The sequence below is a fragment of the Rhinolophus hipposideros genome (genome assembly GCF_964194185.1).
Source record: "Rhinolophus hipposideros genome assembly, chromosome: 4".
Classification (NCBI taxonomy): Eukaryota; Metazoa; Chordata; class Mammalia; order Chiroptera; family Rhinolophidae; genus Rhinolophus; species Rhinolophus hipposideros.
In genome coordinates, this window is record NC_138050.1 from 51879616 (window position 1) to 51897957 (window position 18342).

Sequence of the window (18342 nt, forward strand, 5' to 3'; positions counted from 1 at the left end):
CTACATAGTGTACAAAACAATACAAAATTACAATATACTGCAATACACTGTGACTAGCACTTCATCTTCCCAAGCCTAGGGGTCTGAAATGCCATGTGAAACCATTCTCACCTGAATGAACAAAGATCACGTTTGTCCCCAGAACAAAGGTGCCGGCCACATTCCACAAAGGTCGGTATTAAGGTAATCTCAGGAGATCTCTGAAATTGAGACACTGTAAACCTTTGTGCATCTCTAGGCAGATTTTTGCCTTGCCAGGTGAGCTGAGCCATAATGCTCTGTTAAGAGAGCAATGTCCAAATCTATCCGGTGAAAAGAAAGCATAGTGAAGGAAAGCACATATATTATCTGCCACTTACACAAGAAAGGGGAGATATAAACATACATGCTGATATTTTAAAAACACACACAATAGAATGATACCTCAAAAACCAAAAAGAACAATTAGGTTACATCTGAAGGAAGGTGGAAGCAAGAAGGAGCAAAGATCCTGGACATCTCTAAATGTGCCTTATTTGGCTTTTGAAATGTGCAAGTATCTCACATAATTACAAAACAAAGTAGAAATTTAAAACAACAATTACTGAAAAATAAAAAATAAACAAAGGAACTTATTTATAGATTTGGTAGCATAACCACACAGAGAGGATTTCAAGGGACTTCAAAATATGGTTACTTGACTCCGTCTCCCAGGTGAGATATACCCCAAGGACCCTAGAGGCCAAAAATCTAAATTCCAAATTCCTCAGGAATCATGTTATTTGTGACGGAGTGGGTATCGCGGTTCTGATACTATTGGATGTATATCTGTGAAACAGCAAATGAACAAGTATGTTGCTGCCACTGGAAACTGGGATTTGGGACACAGCAACAGGAAGATAAAGATTCAAGATCCAAGCAGTCCTAAAATTGAACTGGAAGTATTAGAATGAACTCATATAGATGCTTCTCTTTTCTCGACCATCTGTGAGGTATACCTTGCACATTGTAAAACGCACTCATCTAAGTGTGCAGTTGATGAGTTTTGACAAATGTACATAGACACTTATGCACCCACCATGACTAAAGAAATAGAATATATCTATCCTTCAAAAAATTTCCCTCACCACTTCCCAACCCCTACCTTTGACTCTCAAAACCACTGACCTGCTTCCTGTAAGATTAACTTTCCCTTTTCTAGAACTTCCTGTACGTGAAATCACACAGTAGGTACTCTTGTGTGTCACTTCTTTTACTCACAGTGTTTCTGAGATCCATCTGGGTTGTCGCATGAATGAGCAGTCTGTTAGTTTTTGTTGCTGAATAATATTTCATTGTATTGATAAAAGTAAACTGGCATCTTAAGATGACTAACCATAGAGCTGGGAGGTCTATGGGCAGAGCTAGCCTCCCTATTACTCTCTAGTCCTGACTTCACGTTAAGGAAGTTCCAACTTGGTTCCAACTTCCAGGAGAGGGATTTATACAGGGGGCCATCTTGGAAGAAGTCACTTCTTTTTGCACGTGTGCAGCCGGCCAGAGGTGTGCGTCTTCACACTGCCTTGGTGGTGTTGTCTCTTTTCCCGAAAATGCCCTCTTTTGGTGGACTACCTGGAGAATTATTTTGTCTAGTTGACAGTATGAACTCATATATATGTAAAAACATATTATATATCCTAGGCTAGTCCAGTGAAAAGGCATAGAAGCAATGACCAACCCAGTGACAGTGGGTGTTCAGGTGCCTAGCCAGTATACTTCTCAGAGTAAGAAGATGGCCAGGTCTCCTGAACCACATCGAGTGTACTCAGAAGCCAGTATAAAGAGGTTCTCAAGGCCTCCAAATGGGACAATTTCAGCAATAAGAAGAGCGGTGATGAATTTAAAACTATAAAATATCAAAATAATTGATATTTAGAATTGCTGGGTGAGCTCCAGCCTTTGGGAGAAGCGTGGGTACAGTCTGAGATTGTTGCTCACGATGGGACAGTTCCTGCAGAAACTGCACCTGTGTGAGTAGCCTGCAGGGGTGGGGACATGAGACCTGTGAACAGGGTTCAGTTCAGGATAGGGAACAAGTCCTCATGCCTACAGGGGACAATCTCACACCATGTTTCAGGAAACGTATATTCTCACAGAGATAAGAAGGTTCCCCAAGCAGAAAAACAGAGAAAAACAAATTACAAATATATAGTCAAATATATTTATATTTCAGTGCATATCTTAAGTCTTTTATCAAAATGACACATAACTTTCACTTACAGAATTGCTATCATAGTACATTGTTTATAATTGGCTGTTCCATTTCTTATAGCATAAGACATGGGAGAATAACCATGCTAACCACTAAATAATTTCACCAAACCCCTAATACTGTGATTTTGCTTTTCCCCAAATATTCATCATAAATAACGACTGTGATGAATATCTTTGTTCATGAATCTTTGTGACAATTTTTAATTAATTCCTTAAATTCCTACAAGTGGAGACTGTGATTAAAAACAAAATATTTGAAGATTTTTTTATCCACACCAGCTGTTTTGCAATACAGCTATATGGATTGGCATTCTTACCAGCCGTGGATTTTAAATTTTTGTCCATAAAAATGGAGACAAAAGAGATCTTGTTAAATTTACATTTATCATTTCCATTTATTTACAGTATTTCTTTTCACTATGGTGGTGGGTCATCTCTGCAAGCCTCGTAATTTACTTTCTGCTAAGGTATTCATCCTGTTGATTCTGCTTTGTAAGAAAGCTGCATATGTAAAGGCCATATCTTTTGTCTTGTGGCAATTTTTTTCTGGTTTTTCATCTACGGCTAATCTTCTTCAAGGTGATGTCTGATGTACAGTTTTAATGTTCAGGCAATAAGATCTCTTCCTTTTCTGTACTTCCCTCAAATCATTCAGTAGAATCCATCCTCTTCACTAACAGAATCACTTGCAAGCAACCATTTGGAAGGGATTGGCCATTCAATTTCGAAGTATTTGCTGTTCAATTTGACCTATCCATCAACTGCCCACCCTATGTGCTAGTGTAATCCTTCCCAAATATTTCCATGACGTGCACATGGAAGATGGAAACATCTGCACAGAACATGGGGGTGAGCAGTCAGGGTTGTCCCAGGCGCCCGCAGAAGGCCGAGGGGATCAGTTCCTCAGTGCGGCCTAACCTATGCTGGGCACAGTGGCTGAGAAGTCTGCTGCTGTGGACACAGGGGGAAGGACATACTCTCTGTCCTCAAGCTGCTCAGTGATTCTAGACACGCAGGGACCCAGCTTGCCAGAGGTGAAAACAGTACGAGCTCCATCGGAGTCTAGGACATCCTGGGAGCAGGGGCTGTGAACAGTGATCACAGGAGGACTGCGTCAGGAACCGGGGCTATTTTTGTCTATCTTGGACAAAGGGGCCAGGTTTTACCCAGGAAATAGGCAAGGCAAGAGGGAGGAAGCATTTCTGCACAGCGGGAATGGTTCACACAAAGCAAAGACCATCTCCCCAGGTGACCCGCTCAGCACAGCTGGGAGAAACCGGAGGAAGAAACAAACAGTGCTAGGGTTTGGCATCTTGTTGACTCCGCTTGTTCTCCTCTAATGCTATACTGACAAACACGCTTTCTGTGGAGGAGAGTTTGGCCCCTTGATGACCTTAATCATACGGCCCATGTTAGAAAGCACACAGTTCAATTTTTTGATAAAACGCTAACAATATCACTGCTGCTCCTGGGAGTGCTGCAGAAGCGGCGCTGGCTTCCAGAGACGGGGGATGAGAAGATTCAGGGCTCTCAGAGCTGAGTTGCTTTCCAGGCATATTCAATTCACGTGAGGAGTGTTTGTCCACTGGACCAAAGTTGTTATTTCTGGTTCTAGGTAATATGTCACATCCATTTTAATTAACCGAGAGAAACACCAAGTCAATTCCACTGGAAGAGTCCATCTAGATCTTGGGAGACCAGGGGACTCCCTGGAATCTCCAAATGCCTTGCAGAGGTAATAGGGGGTTGATCCACTCCAAGCCCTCTCACCTGAGACCTGGAAAGTCGCAGCACCTATGCCCACCTTCCAGCCCGCCACCTCACTTGGCCCTAGCCTTAGCCCTATAAGAGCAGCTGTGAGAAGAACACCATTCGTGCTTCCAGCATAAACTAGTAACACACCAGCTAGTCCCCAGTCATTTGTAAATTCACATGCAGTGAAGACGTATTCTAAAGAACCAGAACTCCTACTATCTTCCTTAACAATACAAAAAGTCCAAGTAAAAAAACCCAGGGGATGAGGAAAGGTTAAAAATGAGAATCATTTAATCATTTATAGCAATACTGCAAGCTCCATTTCCACAAACAACATATTCGTCTTTGACAATGTCCCACTTGGGACTCATAAACCACAAAGACAAGACTGACCAAGTGCAGCCTGCCAGGGCTGTTCTTACTTCGTTCTGCCTTTCTCATGTAGTGTGTTATAGGAAGGGCTGCTTCCCAGGACAGCTTTGCAATATTAGATGGCATACAAAGAGAAAGCAATGACTCTCCCGAGAAAATGACATGAGCTTTGGAAGACAAAGAACTGGGAAACTACAAATGTAATATCTATCATGTTATGCACAACTCGACCCTTATAAGGCCGCAATCACTGCGATTCATTCATTCTACATTAAGCTATGATTACGATCCATGCCAGAAACACTGAAGATAATCAAAAAGCCAATTTCCTTTCAAGCATCAGTTTCCTGTGGTCATTTCTGCCTTTCCCAAAATATGTTTCCAGCCCAAGATAATTGTTTCTGCCAACCCCCCTGTGAGAATCTCTCAAAATGTGAATGCTATCGCCACATGGTTTCAAGTTCCCCTTTCCTCCAGCTCTTTCCAAACCCCCAGCTTTCTCCAGGTGGACACACCCACACCTTCCAGCCCTCTCCCCAGAATCCGCACAATCTCACATCATAATGCATTAAGGTATTAGGTTCAGCCACATGAACTTACCAATATACGAAGTTTTTTGACTTGTACAGGTAAAGTTCATGATTCAACCTAATATTTCAGATGTTTTTCGTTTACTTTAAGCTCAAGTCAAGGACTGCATTCTATTCTATTCTACTCTACTCTATTCTACTCTACTCTACTCTACTCTACTCTACTCTACTCTACTCTACTCTACTCTACTCTATTCTATTTTTAACCACAGAGCTGTGCCCAGTACCTCTTCAAGTGTGATACTTAAAGGTTTGTTGGGAAAAAAAAGTGTTGTCCTCATTAAAGACAACACTGACCGGTTAGAAAAGATTGAACTTCTTAAAAATTAGACATACATTGCAATGGCATTCTGAAAATAGAAAAGCGCACCTGTGCCACCTGACAGGCTGTCATAGCCACTGGCACTGGTTCTGTCCCTCCACCTCTGCTGTGACAAGGAAACTGCTAATCATTATAAGTACACCTTCTTGATTTCTCACACTCAAGTCTTAAGATGACAAAGGGCATTCAGAAAACATGAACAAAATGTTCTCAGACAAATGCTTCCTTGCCTGACCCGTAGCTGCTTTGGTGTGGTGTCTCCAGCTGCTGCTGGAGGAACAGAAAGACAAGCCAAGGACTGTGGTTACCATGGACGTCAGGTCTCCCACCCTGTCCGATGGGGTATGTGGACGCTTGTGGAGCCAGAGGCAGACTGGAGCATTTACCCACGCTAAGGTGCAAAAGGCACTGGTTACTCACCCAGGATCTGGCGTTCACATACAAAGGCTCCACATGGAATCCAAACAGCAAGGAGTCTGGACAGCCAGACAAGCTGTAAAGCTCGCTGAAATGTAGTGTATGTGCATGTGCATGAGCACGTGTGTGTATGGTTCTGTAAGCATTCTGCAGGTGAGAAGAGAAAGAACAGAACACCGGATGGTGATATTTCTGAGCCGAGACTTCCTGGGGCATGCTCTCGCAGCACTGTCCCGAGCACCATATGCCTATGGGATCCTCACAGAAGTCCCACCGGCAAGGTGCCACTCTTACCACAGTGTGGGGAGGCTGCAGGACTGGCCCATGCTCATGCTGTTGGTGAGTGACAGGGACAAGCCAGAATTTGAATCTGGGTGTTTTGCTCTCAAGTTGTGTTTCTCATCACCACACAGTGATCCCATACTCCTTAGCAGTTAAATTAAGAAATGATTCAGGCAGTCAGGTTGGTGATAGAGATTTTCCGTTTCCACCACAGGTCAACTCCATCACAGCCCTCAAACCTGATACCCAGGAGGTTCACTGGGGCTTGGGAAAGTCAACCACTGCTGGGTTCCGAGTTGTTATGAGTGGTTAATGTGCAGCCAGGCTGAGCAATGAAAGACTAGATAATCTGCTACCCATAAAAGTTAGTGGTAAATAGGGATTTTCACCCTTTAAATAGTCCTCTGCTTAAGGAAGAAGCATGCCTCCTCTGTAAGGGCAGAAGCACTCAGTTTTGGGCAGCGTTTTCCTAATGACTCTCTCCTCCCTGGCTCTCCCAGGAAGTGATCATTTCACTACTCACTTCATGTCTCACAAGGACGCATACCAGAGAAGCCATACCTGTGCCTGGATAGTAAATACAAATATTTATCAAAAAATGTGGTTCTCCTGTCAACTTTATTTTAGGCTTTTATTTTAGCCTTTCACTTGCCAACCATCACTGACAAGGGAAGCGACAAAAGACCAGTTTCTAAACTGGCAAAACTAAACACAGATACTGGTAGAGTGACCACGCTGGAATGCAACCCCCTGCCCAGCCAGCTAGACACAAATAGCTAACTGTGTTTACAAGTTCAAGGGTCTGTCAGCAGAGCTGTGGCTCAGAACCACTGGGTCTGGGGGCATTTACAAGACACCCCACCAGAGCCTGTATACAAATACCAGAGATCCAAACGTCACACTGTGATCCTTATCCAGAGACGCACATGACAGGGTAAAAACCCTGGTCACAGCCCTGAGCAGGTGGTCTGGGGACTACAGCACACATAGTCTCAGAACAATGCTTCTGCCCAAGAAACCCAACAGTCCAGGCTGGTTATGGCAAATGTCAACTTAGGGGAGAGCCGAGAAAGCACCGGATTTAGAGCGCGAAGGAGTGTTGTGGAAGGGCCCAGAGAGCCTCTAGCTACTTACTGTCTTTGGAAGCCTGCCTGGTTCTGATCCAGACCCAAGTAGACACTGTGGTATCCGATCAGCACGCACACCATTGGATTCACACCTTCCCTCAGGTGGTTGGTGCCCGTGCTTACCTGGTCTAGCGAAAATAGTGCTTTCAGAGTCAGATTGGGAAGAAATGGTAACAATCAAATGCACGCAAAACGAAGAAGAGGGAGCCAGCCACTTCCTTCCATTAAGAAATGTACCAGAGCTCTCAGATTAGCCAGGAACAGGGAGAAAAGCACCCCCTTTAAGGGGTCAGGCTGAGCTTTGAGGAGCTTGGAGGCTCTCACCACAGAAGGTGCTGCTCATTCTGTCCTTTGGGCACGGGTGACTGATTAAAAACCAGTCATCACCATCTTCATCACCATCTCAATATGATAATGCACCACTTCAAACAAAGCTCTTACATTTTTGAAAACTGAAGTAAAGGCTAGGAAGAGTTCCCTTCAGGTACATTGGGCTTTGTCTAAAACCCACTTCTCGTGATCTTTCACCAGCCAACCTCATTTTAAAACACTCATTTAAATAACACCAGAAATGCAACTCAGCAATCATCTTGAGACTGTCTCACGTAGGCATGTCAGGTAACGGCTTCCTGAACTCTGCTCACCCTTTGCAGACAACCAGGGAGGCCATGCAGCAAACTGTTCCCCCAGATCTAAAACACATCAGGCTCCTATAAGGACCAGAATGGCTAAAAGCAAAACTTTTGAATCCAATTAGTAGTAAGAGCTTCAAGATCAAAATGAGGTTTAAAACTGGCCCCTACCTGTGGCTGTCCCTTCTAGTTGATCTTGAACAAGCCTGATGACATCAGATACATCAATCTGATGATCACTTTCTTCCGTTTTGGCCTCATTGGATCGTCTCAGGGAAGAACAATCATTGCTTCCAGTTTTCTTGCACAGGATAAATCTCCAACAGTCAAACATGAGTCTGTAGTGTGAAAAACAGATTTTAAAAGGAAAAGGAGGTCAAACTGCCAAATGACATCAGAGTTGTTTCTTTGAACAAAGCCCAAATAACTAGATAGAGCCTTTAGCAGCATTTCTTCTGAAATGGATCTAATGTGTTTAAAATTAAATTCATTCTTCAACGAATTTCTACTGTATCAATGTTCAGTTAAACAAGCAACCTTTTAAAAATATAATATTGAAGTAAAATAAAGGGTTGCATAAGCAAAAATATTATTTACTTCTGCTTAAGAAAAAGAAAAAACTAGATTTTCCCCTTGACATTTAGGCTCTTGTTTCAAGGATATAAAAGCCCCTGGTTCTCCTAGTTTCAATGTCACAGTCTAATTCACTGAACTGGCAACCTTTCAAAACCACTGCTGATGGCTTATTCCGATTACTTAAGAACATTTTAAAACCTCTAAGTAAAGAATGTCCTCTGAGTTCCAGAACAAACTTTAAAGTCTTATTCCTCCAGTGAAAATTCGACGTAGAAACTTGAATCAAGTTTTTTGGAAGTAATCTTGAATTTAAAGAGACAACTAGTTTATCTCAAACAGAAGCCATCTGAAATCATTTGCTGAGTAAACATTTCACCTTCATTAGGTAATTACTAACTACACTTCTTTGTACTTAGTCTTTTAGCATATTTATGGTTCATTATTATTTCCCCCTGTTGGCTTAATACCTGGCAGGGCCCGTTCTTAAACAACAAAGATGTAAATAATTTGACTTGAATGAATTTGACTTGCGGCTCCACAAGCAATTTCACCTTTCCATTTTGCTGTTTACATTCTGCTTTATCCATTTCAGATTGGCTTTTGTCCCTGCCTCAAGCGGCACCTTAAGGGGAAACCCCTATTGTCCCTGAGAGGAGAACACTCTGAGATTAGAAACGCCTGCCCTTGGGCCACTGTTCCCCTAGCTTCCCCTTTCATTCCCATCAGTGGAAGCCCTTCTCTGTCCACTCCTCCCGCCAAGGTCGTCCCTGACCCCTGGTCATGTGATGCCAGCCTGTACTGAAGTTGGTTTGCAGGTCTGGCAGCCTTCCAGATGTCCTGGCAGCTTCATAAGCCCCCCAATGCTGGCTGGCCCTAGGGAAGGGTTCCGATGTACCACCTACATGACAACTGTGGTACTGAGGCCCGGTGATCATTTCAGGGAGGAAGAAGTCACCACAGGATGGGTGGACAGTAGTTCAGGCCCCAAACACGTTAGGGTACCACCAACTCCACACCCGTCCCTAACAAAAAAATATCACATTTTTCCCACCCACCCCCACCCTCGCTTCTTCCGGCCAAAACACACAAGTCCCCTGGACTTCACTGCCTACAAGATGGACCCATCTCTTTGTTTTTATTACTGATGTTGGTGGTCAATAACGTGTTTGTTACCCATATGTATCCTTCAGGTCACTTTCCCAGGCATTTCTTACAGACCCCTATAACCTTTCCTTAAACGTTCTTGCACAACACCATCCTGAGGAAACTTCACAGTGAAAAATGGGAGGTGAGCCAGATCCCACACCGACTCTGCTCTGGCAGGACCTCACGCCTCAGTATTTGTCACTTGTCCTTGGTTCCTGCTTCATCTTTCCAAGAAAATCAGACCACGCCTGGTGCTCCAGGAAGGGCATAGACTGTCGAGCATAGCCAGATCAGGGTCTAAAGACTTCTGATTGATGAAGTCTAGTTTTGACATTAAAAAACAGGAAGAAAGATTTCCCTGATTAAACACAAAACAAAAAGTCCTGTTTGGTCCTCTTTTCTTCCAAATTCTACTTGGAGAATTTCAAACACGAGCAGGCTGATTGTGATCTTAAACCTCCAGAAGGGAAAAAGAAAAGGCCCAGTGTGTGCTTGCACTTTTGTTCCCACTGGCCGGGATCTCCCCACAGGTACCAGGAGATCTGTCTATTACCTGAGCCCTTCCACCAACCCGAGAAGGGTTCCTGCTGTTTCTGTCCTCTACTCGGCAAGATTTTGCAAGTATCAGTATTCACTCTGTCTCAAGATACGATTGAGAAGATCCAAGGTTTGTTTTTAATTTAGTTTGTTCTGAAAAACAAAACAAACATGTCTTTCACCTGACTTGGCTGAGGCCATCCCCGCTTTGGACAGGACAAGGTCTCGGGCACCTGAGACTGCTGGGTTTTGCTGAGGACAGCTGGAGCCAGGGGCCTGGGGGAGGAGGAAGCTCCTGACCAAGGCTCCCTCCTTCCACTAGGATTTTTATTTTTCTGTTTCATGGCATTCCAAAAAGTGAAGGATGTCGGATTTAAAAGGGTTTAAAACAACCCTGACACATGTGGGCAGAGAGACACAGGTGCAGGACAGAGGGCAGTTTCTCCAACAGGGTGTTTTCCACAGTTAGTGTAACCCCAAGGGCACAGAGGACAAATCCAGATGTCAGGCCCACGTGGGTTGCCGTTAATATCTGCTCACATTAAAAAATCTCAAGACTGGCATAACCCCAGAGCAGTAAACCATGTCAATGCCCTTTGAGTGTTCTGTTTTCCACTGAAAATGCCCTGCTAAGCAGCTAGGACTGAGGTAAAATGATAGCAGGCCCAAGTCTGGTCTTTGACTCTCTCGAGAGCACCAGGTGTCTTGCACTAAGCACACAGGTGAGAACCCAGTCACTGGGTAGCTGAGACTTGGCCAAGCACAGTGGGAGATCCAAGTCAACTAGCTTCATCAGTTTTTCCCTTTGTTCGGCCAACATTCCCAGAGCACCTGTTTCATCTACTTAGGTGCTGAGGGCTTGTGCATTCCCCCTCAAGAAGATCAGAGTCCCGGGAGAGCCGTCTGTACAGAGGCCAGAATTCCACGCAAACAAACACCCGGGCTCAGTGGCACGTATGCTCACGGCGCAGTCATAGGGCCCTAGGAAAGTTCGATGAAGGGAGGCTTGGGGGCTGGTCCAGTACGGTGCAGACTTGCACTAACAGGAAAGGAATTGTGTTTAGTGTGAAAATCTGACTCTGCCTGCTTCTCAATTGGAGCTGAAATACTAGAGAAATGCATTTAAATAGAAATATCCCAACCAGCTGCATTGTTGGCAACCATAACCATTGCATTACCAGTTATGAATAGCCCAGATTGAAAACACAGTCTTAGCATCCAAAAAAAAAGGGAAGGTGGCCCTAGAAGTGGAGCTGAAGGTGAGGGGGGAGGTGTCATTACTGTTACTACTGGGGTGAGGAACCCAGCTGCTTTCCATGAATGTTTTAGCCCCTGATCCTTCCATTTCCACCCCTTCCCTCCATCTCCACCCCTGCCCCTCTATGTTCACCCCCACCCCTCTACCTCCCCATCTCCACCCCTCAGTCAATTCTACCCCTCACACCCATTTTGTGTGGACAAACAGGACCTTTCCCTTCAGGAGTCAGTTCTGTTCTGCGTTCTTTCCAACCCTAAATTCTGAATAAGAAGCAGAAAAGTCAGACGGGAGACAAGCGATTGGGAGGTCCTTTGAAGATGTTAGATGCTTGCCAGCTGGTCCTCTCATTGGTGTCCACATCATTACTTTCTTATTAGATTAGTTCCGAGTTTTGTTTCAACTCAGTAATTTGAATACCGTTCTTCACTTTCTCAAGAGATTGGGCTGAATGTCCCCCAACAGTGATCTACAGCCAATACTTCACCTGACTAGTCCCAAAGGTTACCCAGCCTGGTGCAGGCTCTTCAGACGGACACTTGGTGGCTCCATGGTCACCTCCGTGGAGCTATGTGGGGACTAGTCCTTTGGGTTCCTAAGAGATACTGGGAGGTTCTGGGGAGGGGGTAGGTTTCCTGTGGATTCCAGAGCTGACTAGGGCTGCCATGATGCTTGACGAGTCATTTTCAGGATAAGCCTCTAACCACAAAGTCAAGATGTCCAGCCCTCCATGAGTGGCCGGCAGCCATCGTGACTGGCCGGCAGCCGGTGAGAACTGCTGTGAGCTGCTATGAGCGGCCGACCGACGACTGGTGACTGACTGCCTAAGCTAGGGGGAGCGCAAGGCTCTTAATCCCAGCACGGGGCAAGGGGCTGCGTCCTACACAGCTAGACTGAGAAACAACAGCTTGAACCGGAGTTGGGGGCGGGGTGGGAAGCAGAAGAAGTGGGAAAAAGAAAAAGATGTCCAGTCCTCCAAATGTCCAAAAGTTTCTTGGTAACCCTGGAGTGACACCTCCCCCCTCACCTTCTTTTACATGAAGAAGCCAGGAGGAAGCATGGTTATGTAGCTGTCCCAAAGGGGAAAGTGCTATGGACAGGCTACACCAGGACACAGCCTGCGAAGATGCTACAAGCGATTGGGGGGTCCTCAGGAGAGTGCTGTCCAGGTCCTCTTCCAGCCACTCCACAATGACTGTGCCGCCAAACTCCTCCCGGCCTTCTCTGTAAGGCAGGCCCTTGTCCCACAGCGGTTCTTTCTGTAGGCGTTTTGGTAAAGACACTTCTATCTCCATCCTCTACTGCCCTTTCTGAGGGAGAAGAGTTGCTGAGTGTCACTGGTGCCCACTTCAGAAGCAGGCTCTGGGCCCACCTTGGTCAGGTTCTGGGCACTTGGGAGGCCCAGGGGCCTGCATTTGAACAAGCAGCCTATGAGATTCTGCGTGGAATTGCTGGCTTCTCCCTTGAAAACTACTACGAAAATGAACCTGCCTGTCCTAGGGCACTCAGCCCAGTCTCCCTGTCAGAAGAGAGCTTCCCTAACATTCTCGTGAGCTGACATGAAGGGTGAAATGGAGTGAATTTAAGAGAAAGAAGCTAAGCTTTACACAGAACATTACATTTCTGTCACTGTTACCAGTACACTTCTAACTACTTCTTCCTCCAGGAGCCTCTTAAAACCATACCACGTCAGCTAAATTGGGGGCCACATGCTGTCAATCAGCAGCATTCTAGGCCAGTTTATTTCCATCAATCAAATACTCTAGTGTCCTTTATTTCAATTTCAGGCTTCCCCCCAAGTCATAAATGTGAATTACATAATCTAACGACAGAGTCCTCTCCTTTCGAAGTGACCGTAATTTCTCTTTGGGTGGCCAAGACGCTGCCGGTCCAAGATAAGTGTCCAGATTTTACTTCAAGTCTTCACGACGGGAGCCTCAACCTCAGAAAGGGTGCATGTCAACTAGAAAGTTGATCTTGGACCACCCAGTGACCACACGAATGCAACAAAGCCCAGCAGTGAAGAGGGAGGGGACAGACTCAAATGCAAGAGAGAGACTGGATTTCAGGCTGAGATGTACTTCCTGCACTGCGCTCTACAGATCCAGTCACCTTTACAGGTTATTGTCCCCTTCCTAATTGTTTTTACAGGTCTCTTGTAAGAAAACCTTGCTTCTACCACTCTTTTAAAAGAGAGCTACCCTAGAAATTGGGAGTATGTAACACAAAGCGGGTTTTAACTAAGCTTCCAGGTGCCTAAGCCCACCCTTTTAGCTGCAGGCCCCTTTGGACAGTACTTCACAGTAGCCTTTCACATAAACCACTTGTTTTCATAACTCTGTGAGGCAGCCAGGGTAGGCATTACCCCATTTCAAACAAAGCAAACCTGAGGCACAGGTGTTCTTGACCACAACTGCACCCAGGAGTGTTAGACTCTGTGAAGTCAGGACCTGGGAGAATGCAGCCGGTCCAAAGGGGGGAGCTGAAAAGCTAAGGGGGTCCGAAAAAAGGGCCAAAAACCCTCTTTTCCTGTTGGTTCCATTTTACCAAGTCATTCTCCTCACCACCCCACCCAGGACTACAGGGCAGAACTGTTCCTCGTTCCCCATAGGTGTGAGGAGACGGTGGTGGTCCCTCTGGGGGACAGCTGGTCAGAGGAGGCTGGGGCAAACCTTAGAACTCAAGAAAATGTCAATGTGTGAACTCATTGACAGCTGGTCTCAAAATCAGCTTTAGGCCAGTCAGCCCATTAGATTTGCATATTAGAAGACCCTCCAAGGGTTCCTGGAACTGCCTGCAAATACCCCCCCCACACACACACACACACCTACCTGCCAAGTGGGGTCCACTGCCTGTTCGGAAGGGGGCTGGGGACACTCCACCACCAGTAGCCCTGGGAGGGGGGTGCAATTCTATTTTTGTGGCTGGGCCCTGCCACTCCCAGTGGTCAGACATCCTGGGGCCTCCCACGGCCATCCCCTGCACATCCTGCCTGTGCACTCATGGTCACCTTAACCCCTTCTCTGGCCAGGGCTGGAAAGCAGTGTGTTAGGGGCATTATCTGACCACAAGCCTCTGGATAGGGAAATTTCCAGTAAAGTTAAGACCACTTGGTGGGGGTAGAAAGCGGAGTCTCTTCTGGGTTACCCTCCACCACAGTGGCTCGTATTTAAGTGGTTGGTGCTACACAGGAACCAAAGGGATGAAGAGTGATTTTAAAAACATGGGGTAGGAATAGCCTCGGAGTTGAATGATAAAAGGACAGTCTCATTTTTAAACTGCAGGAGTCTTCTTTCCTTGACCTTTTGGAAAGCCAAGCAGCTATACTGAAGGCCACCCCCCTTCTCACTGCTGAGCTGGGGGACCTGCCAAGAGGGGCGCTGGCCAGGCCAACAGGGAAGTAAAGACTGTCCGGACACCTGTCCCAACACCTGATGCATGAGCAGGCAAGATGGTCCGGAGAGCCTGGGGTGTGCCTGTGGGAGGTAGGGGGGGATCCCGGGAAGAGAGGGCCCCCTTGGGTGACAACCTGTCGGGGTGTGAGAGGACCCCTGCCGGTGACCACGGAGAGGGGCGTCTGTGCACGCGGAGCCCGCAATCCACGGCCCGGACGGCTCCGGGACACCCTGGGGAGGCGCCCTCTGATCGGGGGTCCCCCCAGCAACCAGGCGCAGGATGGAGTGGGGCAGGGGGCGGGCGATCCGAGACCGCCCAGACCACACTCTGTCCGCCTCCCCAACTCCCAGTCCGCCCCACCTCCTCCTGCCACCTCCCACACACCCCTCCCGGCCCCGCACACCTGGCGGGGACGCGGGACCGTCCTCCCAGCGGTTCTCGGTCCTCGGTTCTCTACGCCCGCAGGTGCCCGCAGGTGCTCGCGCGCTGACGCCGTCGCCTCCTCTGGCAGTGGGGCAGGAGGGGGGGGAAGGGAGGAGAGAGGGAGGGGGAGGGAAACAAGGAGAGGAAGAAAGAGGAGGGGGAGGAGAGGGGCAGGAGCGGGAAGGGACAAGGGGGAAGGGAAAGGGAGGGAAGGAGTAGGGGCAGGAGGCGAAGGGCGTAGGGGAGAGGCGGGGGCAAGGTGGGCGGCGGGGACTGAGTAGAGGTAGGAGGGGAGGAGAAGCCGGGCCGGGGAGAGGGAGAGAGTGCGGAGGAAGGGGAGTGGAGGGCTCAGGGCAGGGAGGAGGGGGAGGAGCAGGGCAGAGGAGAGGAGGTAGGGGTAATGGTCTGGGAGAGGTGCAGGATGGGGAGGGGTAGGAAGGAGGTAGGAGAAGGGGGCGGGGTGGAGGGCAGGAGAGGGAGGAGTTGGTGGGAGAGGCGGGATCGGAGGGGTTGGGCAGAGGGAGCCCGTGACAGAGAGGCGGGAGGGGGAGGGCCCCCCAGCCCAGCCCAACCCTCCTCCCTCCGCCTGCCTGAAGACCCACCACCACCACCTTGTCAGCCTAGAGCATCAGGGCAGGGGTCGTGCCAAGGGGCGGGGCTCCTGCCCCTACACTTGGGGTCATGCCAACCCCGGACACAGACTGCACGACCATAGCGGCACAGGCTGGACATGGGAGTCTGCTCCGGATTCTCCCTGGCCCCCACCCCATATCCTGGGACTCACCTGCGAAATGGGGGCCTCCCCGCGCCCCCAAGGGACCGGGTCAGAGTTGGCCAGAAGGGAGATGGTGCGGCCTCTCCGGGAACACCGGCTGCCCTGGATCTTCCCCTGCTCTCCGAGACTTCCCAGGAGGAGGAGCCTGCCCTTCACCCTCACTAGTGTGGGGTCCAGGCCACCTGGAGGGCTGTCCTCAGGATCTAAGGGAGCGGTCGCCACTAGACGTAGGTCAAAAACCGGGAAATCAGGGCTCCTCATTCTATTAGTACGATGGCTACCCATTTTCAAGTCCTCGGGCATGAGGTAGGCAGGAACTCACTGCACCCCTCGATATTTATTCAAAAGAACGTCCCCGAGGGAGAAGCTCGCAGGACCCTGTGCCGCGGAGCCGACTACTTGGGTATTAACTTTGGAATACGTTTGCAAGACAAACAGATAAAAAACGACCCTTTTTACTTCTTGGGTCTTCCAAGATCCCGGGGAAATAGAAGTTCTTGATTAGAACTACAACAAACAAACAAGCAAAAAACCGCAGTGGTATAGAAACACTAAAACATTCAAATGTTGACCTAGATATAAACTTTATTTTAATTGGGTTTTTAAAATGTCTGCTTTTAGTGCGTAAAAGTGGGCAGCCCGTTTGAATAAAACAAAAATGGAGTTCTGCCAAGAGGGAAATAAATATAAACCCAAAGGCAACTCTAAGTGCAGGACACAGCACCTCGAAGTGTCGCAGGGATGCTGAGCCCCGCCCAGGGGGTGCGCCCACAATAACAGAGGCAGTAACTGATCTGGCGGCAGAACTTTCCTGCTCACGGTGTGGTCCCTGACCGGCTGCTCAGCGTGGCCTGGGGGCGCGCTCCCTGGCATCCGGATGTGCACAGTGGGGCAGCTCTGCAGAGCAGCCTGGGCTCCCACTGCCTGGGATGCTGTGTCTCAAGCACCATGCTCTCCTGCCGTGGAGGTGGCATCAAAACAGGGGTTCCTGAGTGAACAAAGCCGTCAGGATTCACCGAAGAAGAGGGCGTGCTGGCCTGGAGAAGAAGTGGGGTTATTTAAGGGGAACAGGAAATTAAAGAGAAGGGGAACTCCCTCAGCCCAATAGTTTCTCTCGCAGAATGGCCCAGGAGGCAGGAGGAACTTATAACTAGAAAGACTCCTAAAAGCCTGGTGGAGGGCTGGGGGAGAGTAAGAACAGGCCAACGTGGTGTTCCTTACCTTTTTATTTAAAGACCAAGACCTCATTTCCCATGACAGCATCAAAGACCCTCTGGTAACACTCTCTTCAACGGGCTATATTAAATATCATTTAATGGAGCAATAAAGTCCAAAGGAAGGCAACCCATGGGGCCCGCCCAGGAGGAGCTCTCTGCAGGATGTGCAAACCGAGAGCACCACTGATGCAGAAAATGAAAGGAAGTGGCCAGTGACTAGAGCCATGACCCTAGGAGGAGACTGAGTGCAGGCTCCGGGCTCAAATTCCACAGGCATAGACTCCAAACTGAAACGCATTCTGCCACAATGTGAAAATTCCCACTCAGGACTGTGAATAATCATCTCAGCTATACACCCCATGAACTGGCACGGAACTGGCACATAGCTCCATGGGAACTAACAAATCCCAGTGCGTCTTTTCTTCTCCATGAACCCTTATTACTTTGGGACATGGTCACCAATGCAGTGAAAATACAGACAAAATCCCAAGATTTCTGTGCTGTTCAGAAAATATTAGAGCTAATTCTAATATTGGGGTAATTCAAGAGGAAATGAATTCCCCCAAGAACAAAGCTAATTTCCGCTTATCACTGTCTTGAACAGTGGCCCTCTGGTGTCTGGCTTGTCATGGCCAGATGAACCCTTTGTGACTTTTTGCAGCTTTCAGGGTTACTGAAGCCCCAGTGAGGCTCAAGGAAATTACCATCACAAAGAGGGTTCTAAAAAGTGCACCGGAGGAGCAGAAACCTAAGGGACAATTCACATGAGGGTATCATGCTTGCGGTGAAGAGCATAGCTTTTCAGAGCACATGTGTGGGGGCTTGGCACATGCGTGTTCTGAGCTCTAGCCTGAGAGTTGGAAATTGCAGTTTGCCTGCTGCAGGTTCCATATCAATTGCAGAGACTTATAGCAAGCACATTGCATTTAGTACCACCTGGAAGGTTGTGAGAATGGATATCTGTGGTCCCTCATGGTTGGAGTCCTTCAAAGCCATCCCTGTTTGGTCACTGTGCCCAGTAAAAACAATTGAGGAAGATTCATTAGCCTTCCAAAGTTCCCCCAGTTTCTTTGACTTAGTGTTTGAAACTTTACCATTTGAGATTAAATCCTTTCTGTAAAGCATTGCTCTCAAAACAAGTCTACAGTAAAAGAAGTAATAACACCTTAGCTGGTAAACACCTCCCTGCTCTCCAAATGAGGCAAAGGAAAAAAGGTGACAAGACACCCTTCCTCGCTTCAGAAAACCTAGGGGCACCCTTAGTGTGTCTCAGACTCTGCCCCACCAT

The 18342-nt window shown here is 47.7% G+C and overlaps 1 protein-coding gene across 2 annotated transcripts in view; it reads right to left on the minus strand.

The window, feature by feature from the left end:
• The window catches only part of MCF2L (MCF.2 cell line derived transforming sequence like), a 171680-nt gene extending 156535 nt beyond the window's left edge, over positions 1-15145 (minus strand). For both annotated transcript variants that reach the window (XM_081046581.1, XM_081046578.1), the window contains exons 1-2: positions 15043-15145; positions 7901-8067 (exon numbers count right to left, since the gene is read on the minus strand). In XM_081046581.1, the coding sequence (XP_080902707.1) occupies positions 7901-8063 (163 nt within the window). In that variant the 5' untranslated portion in view covers positions 8064-8067; positions 15043-15145. The remainder of the gene's footprint in view (positions 1-7900; positions 8068-15042) is intronic.
• Between the last annotated feature and the right edge of the window lie 3197 nt (positions 15146-18342).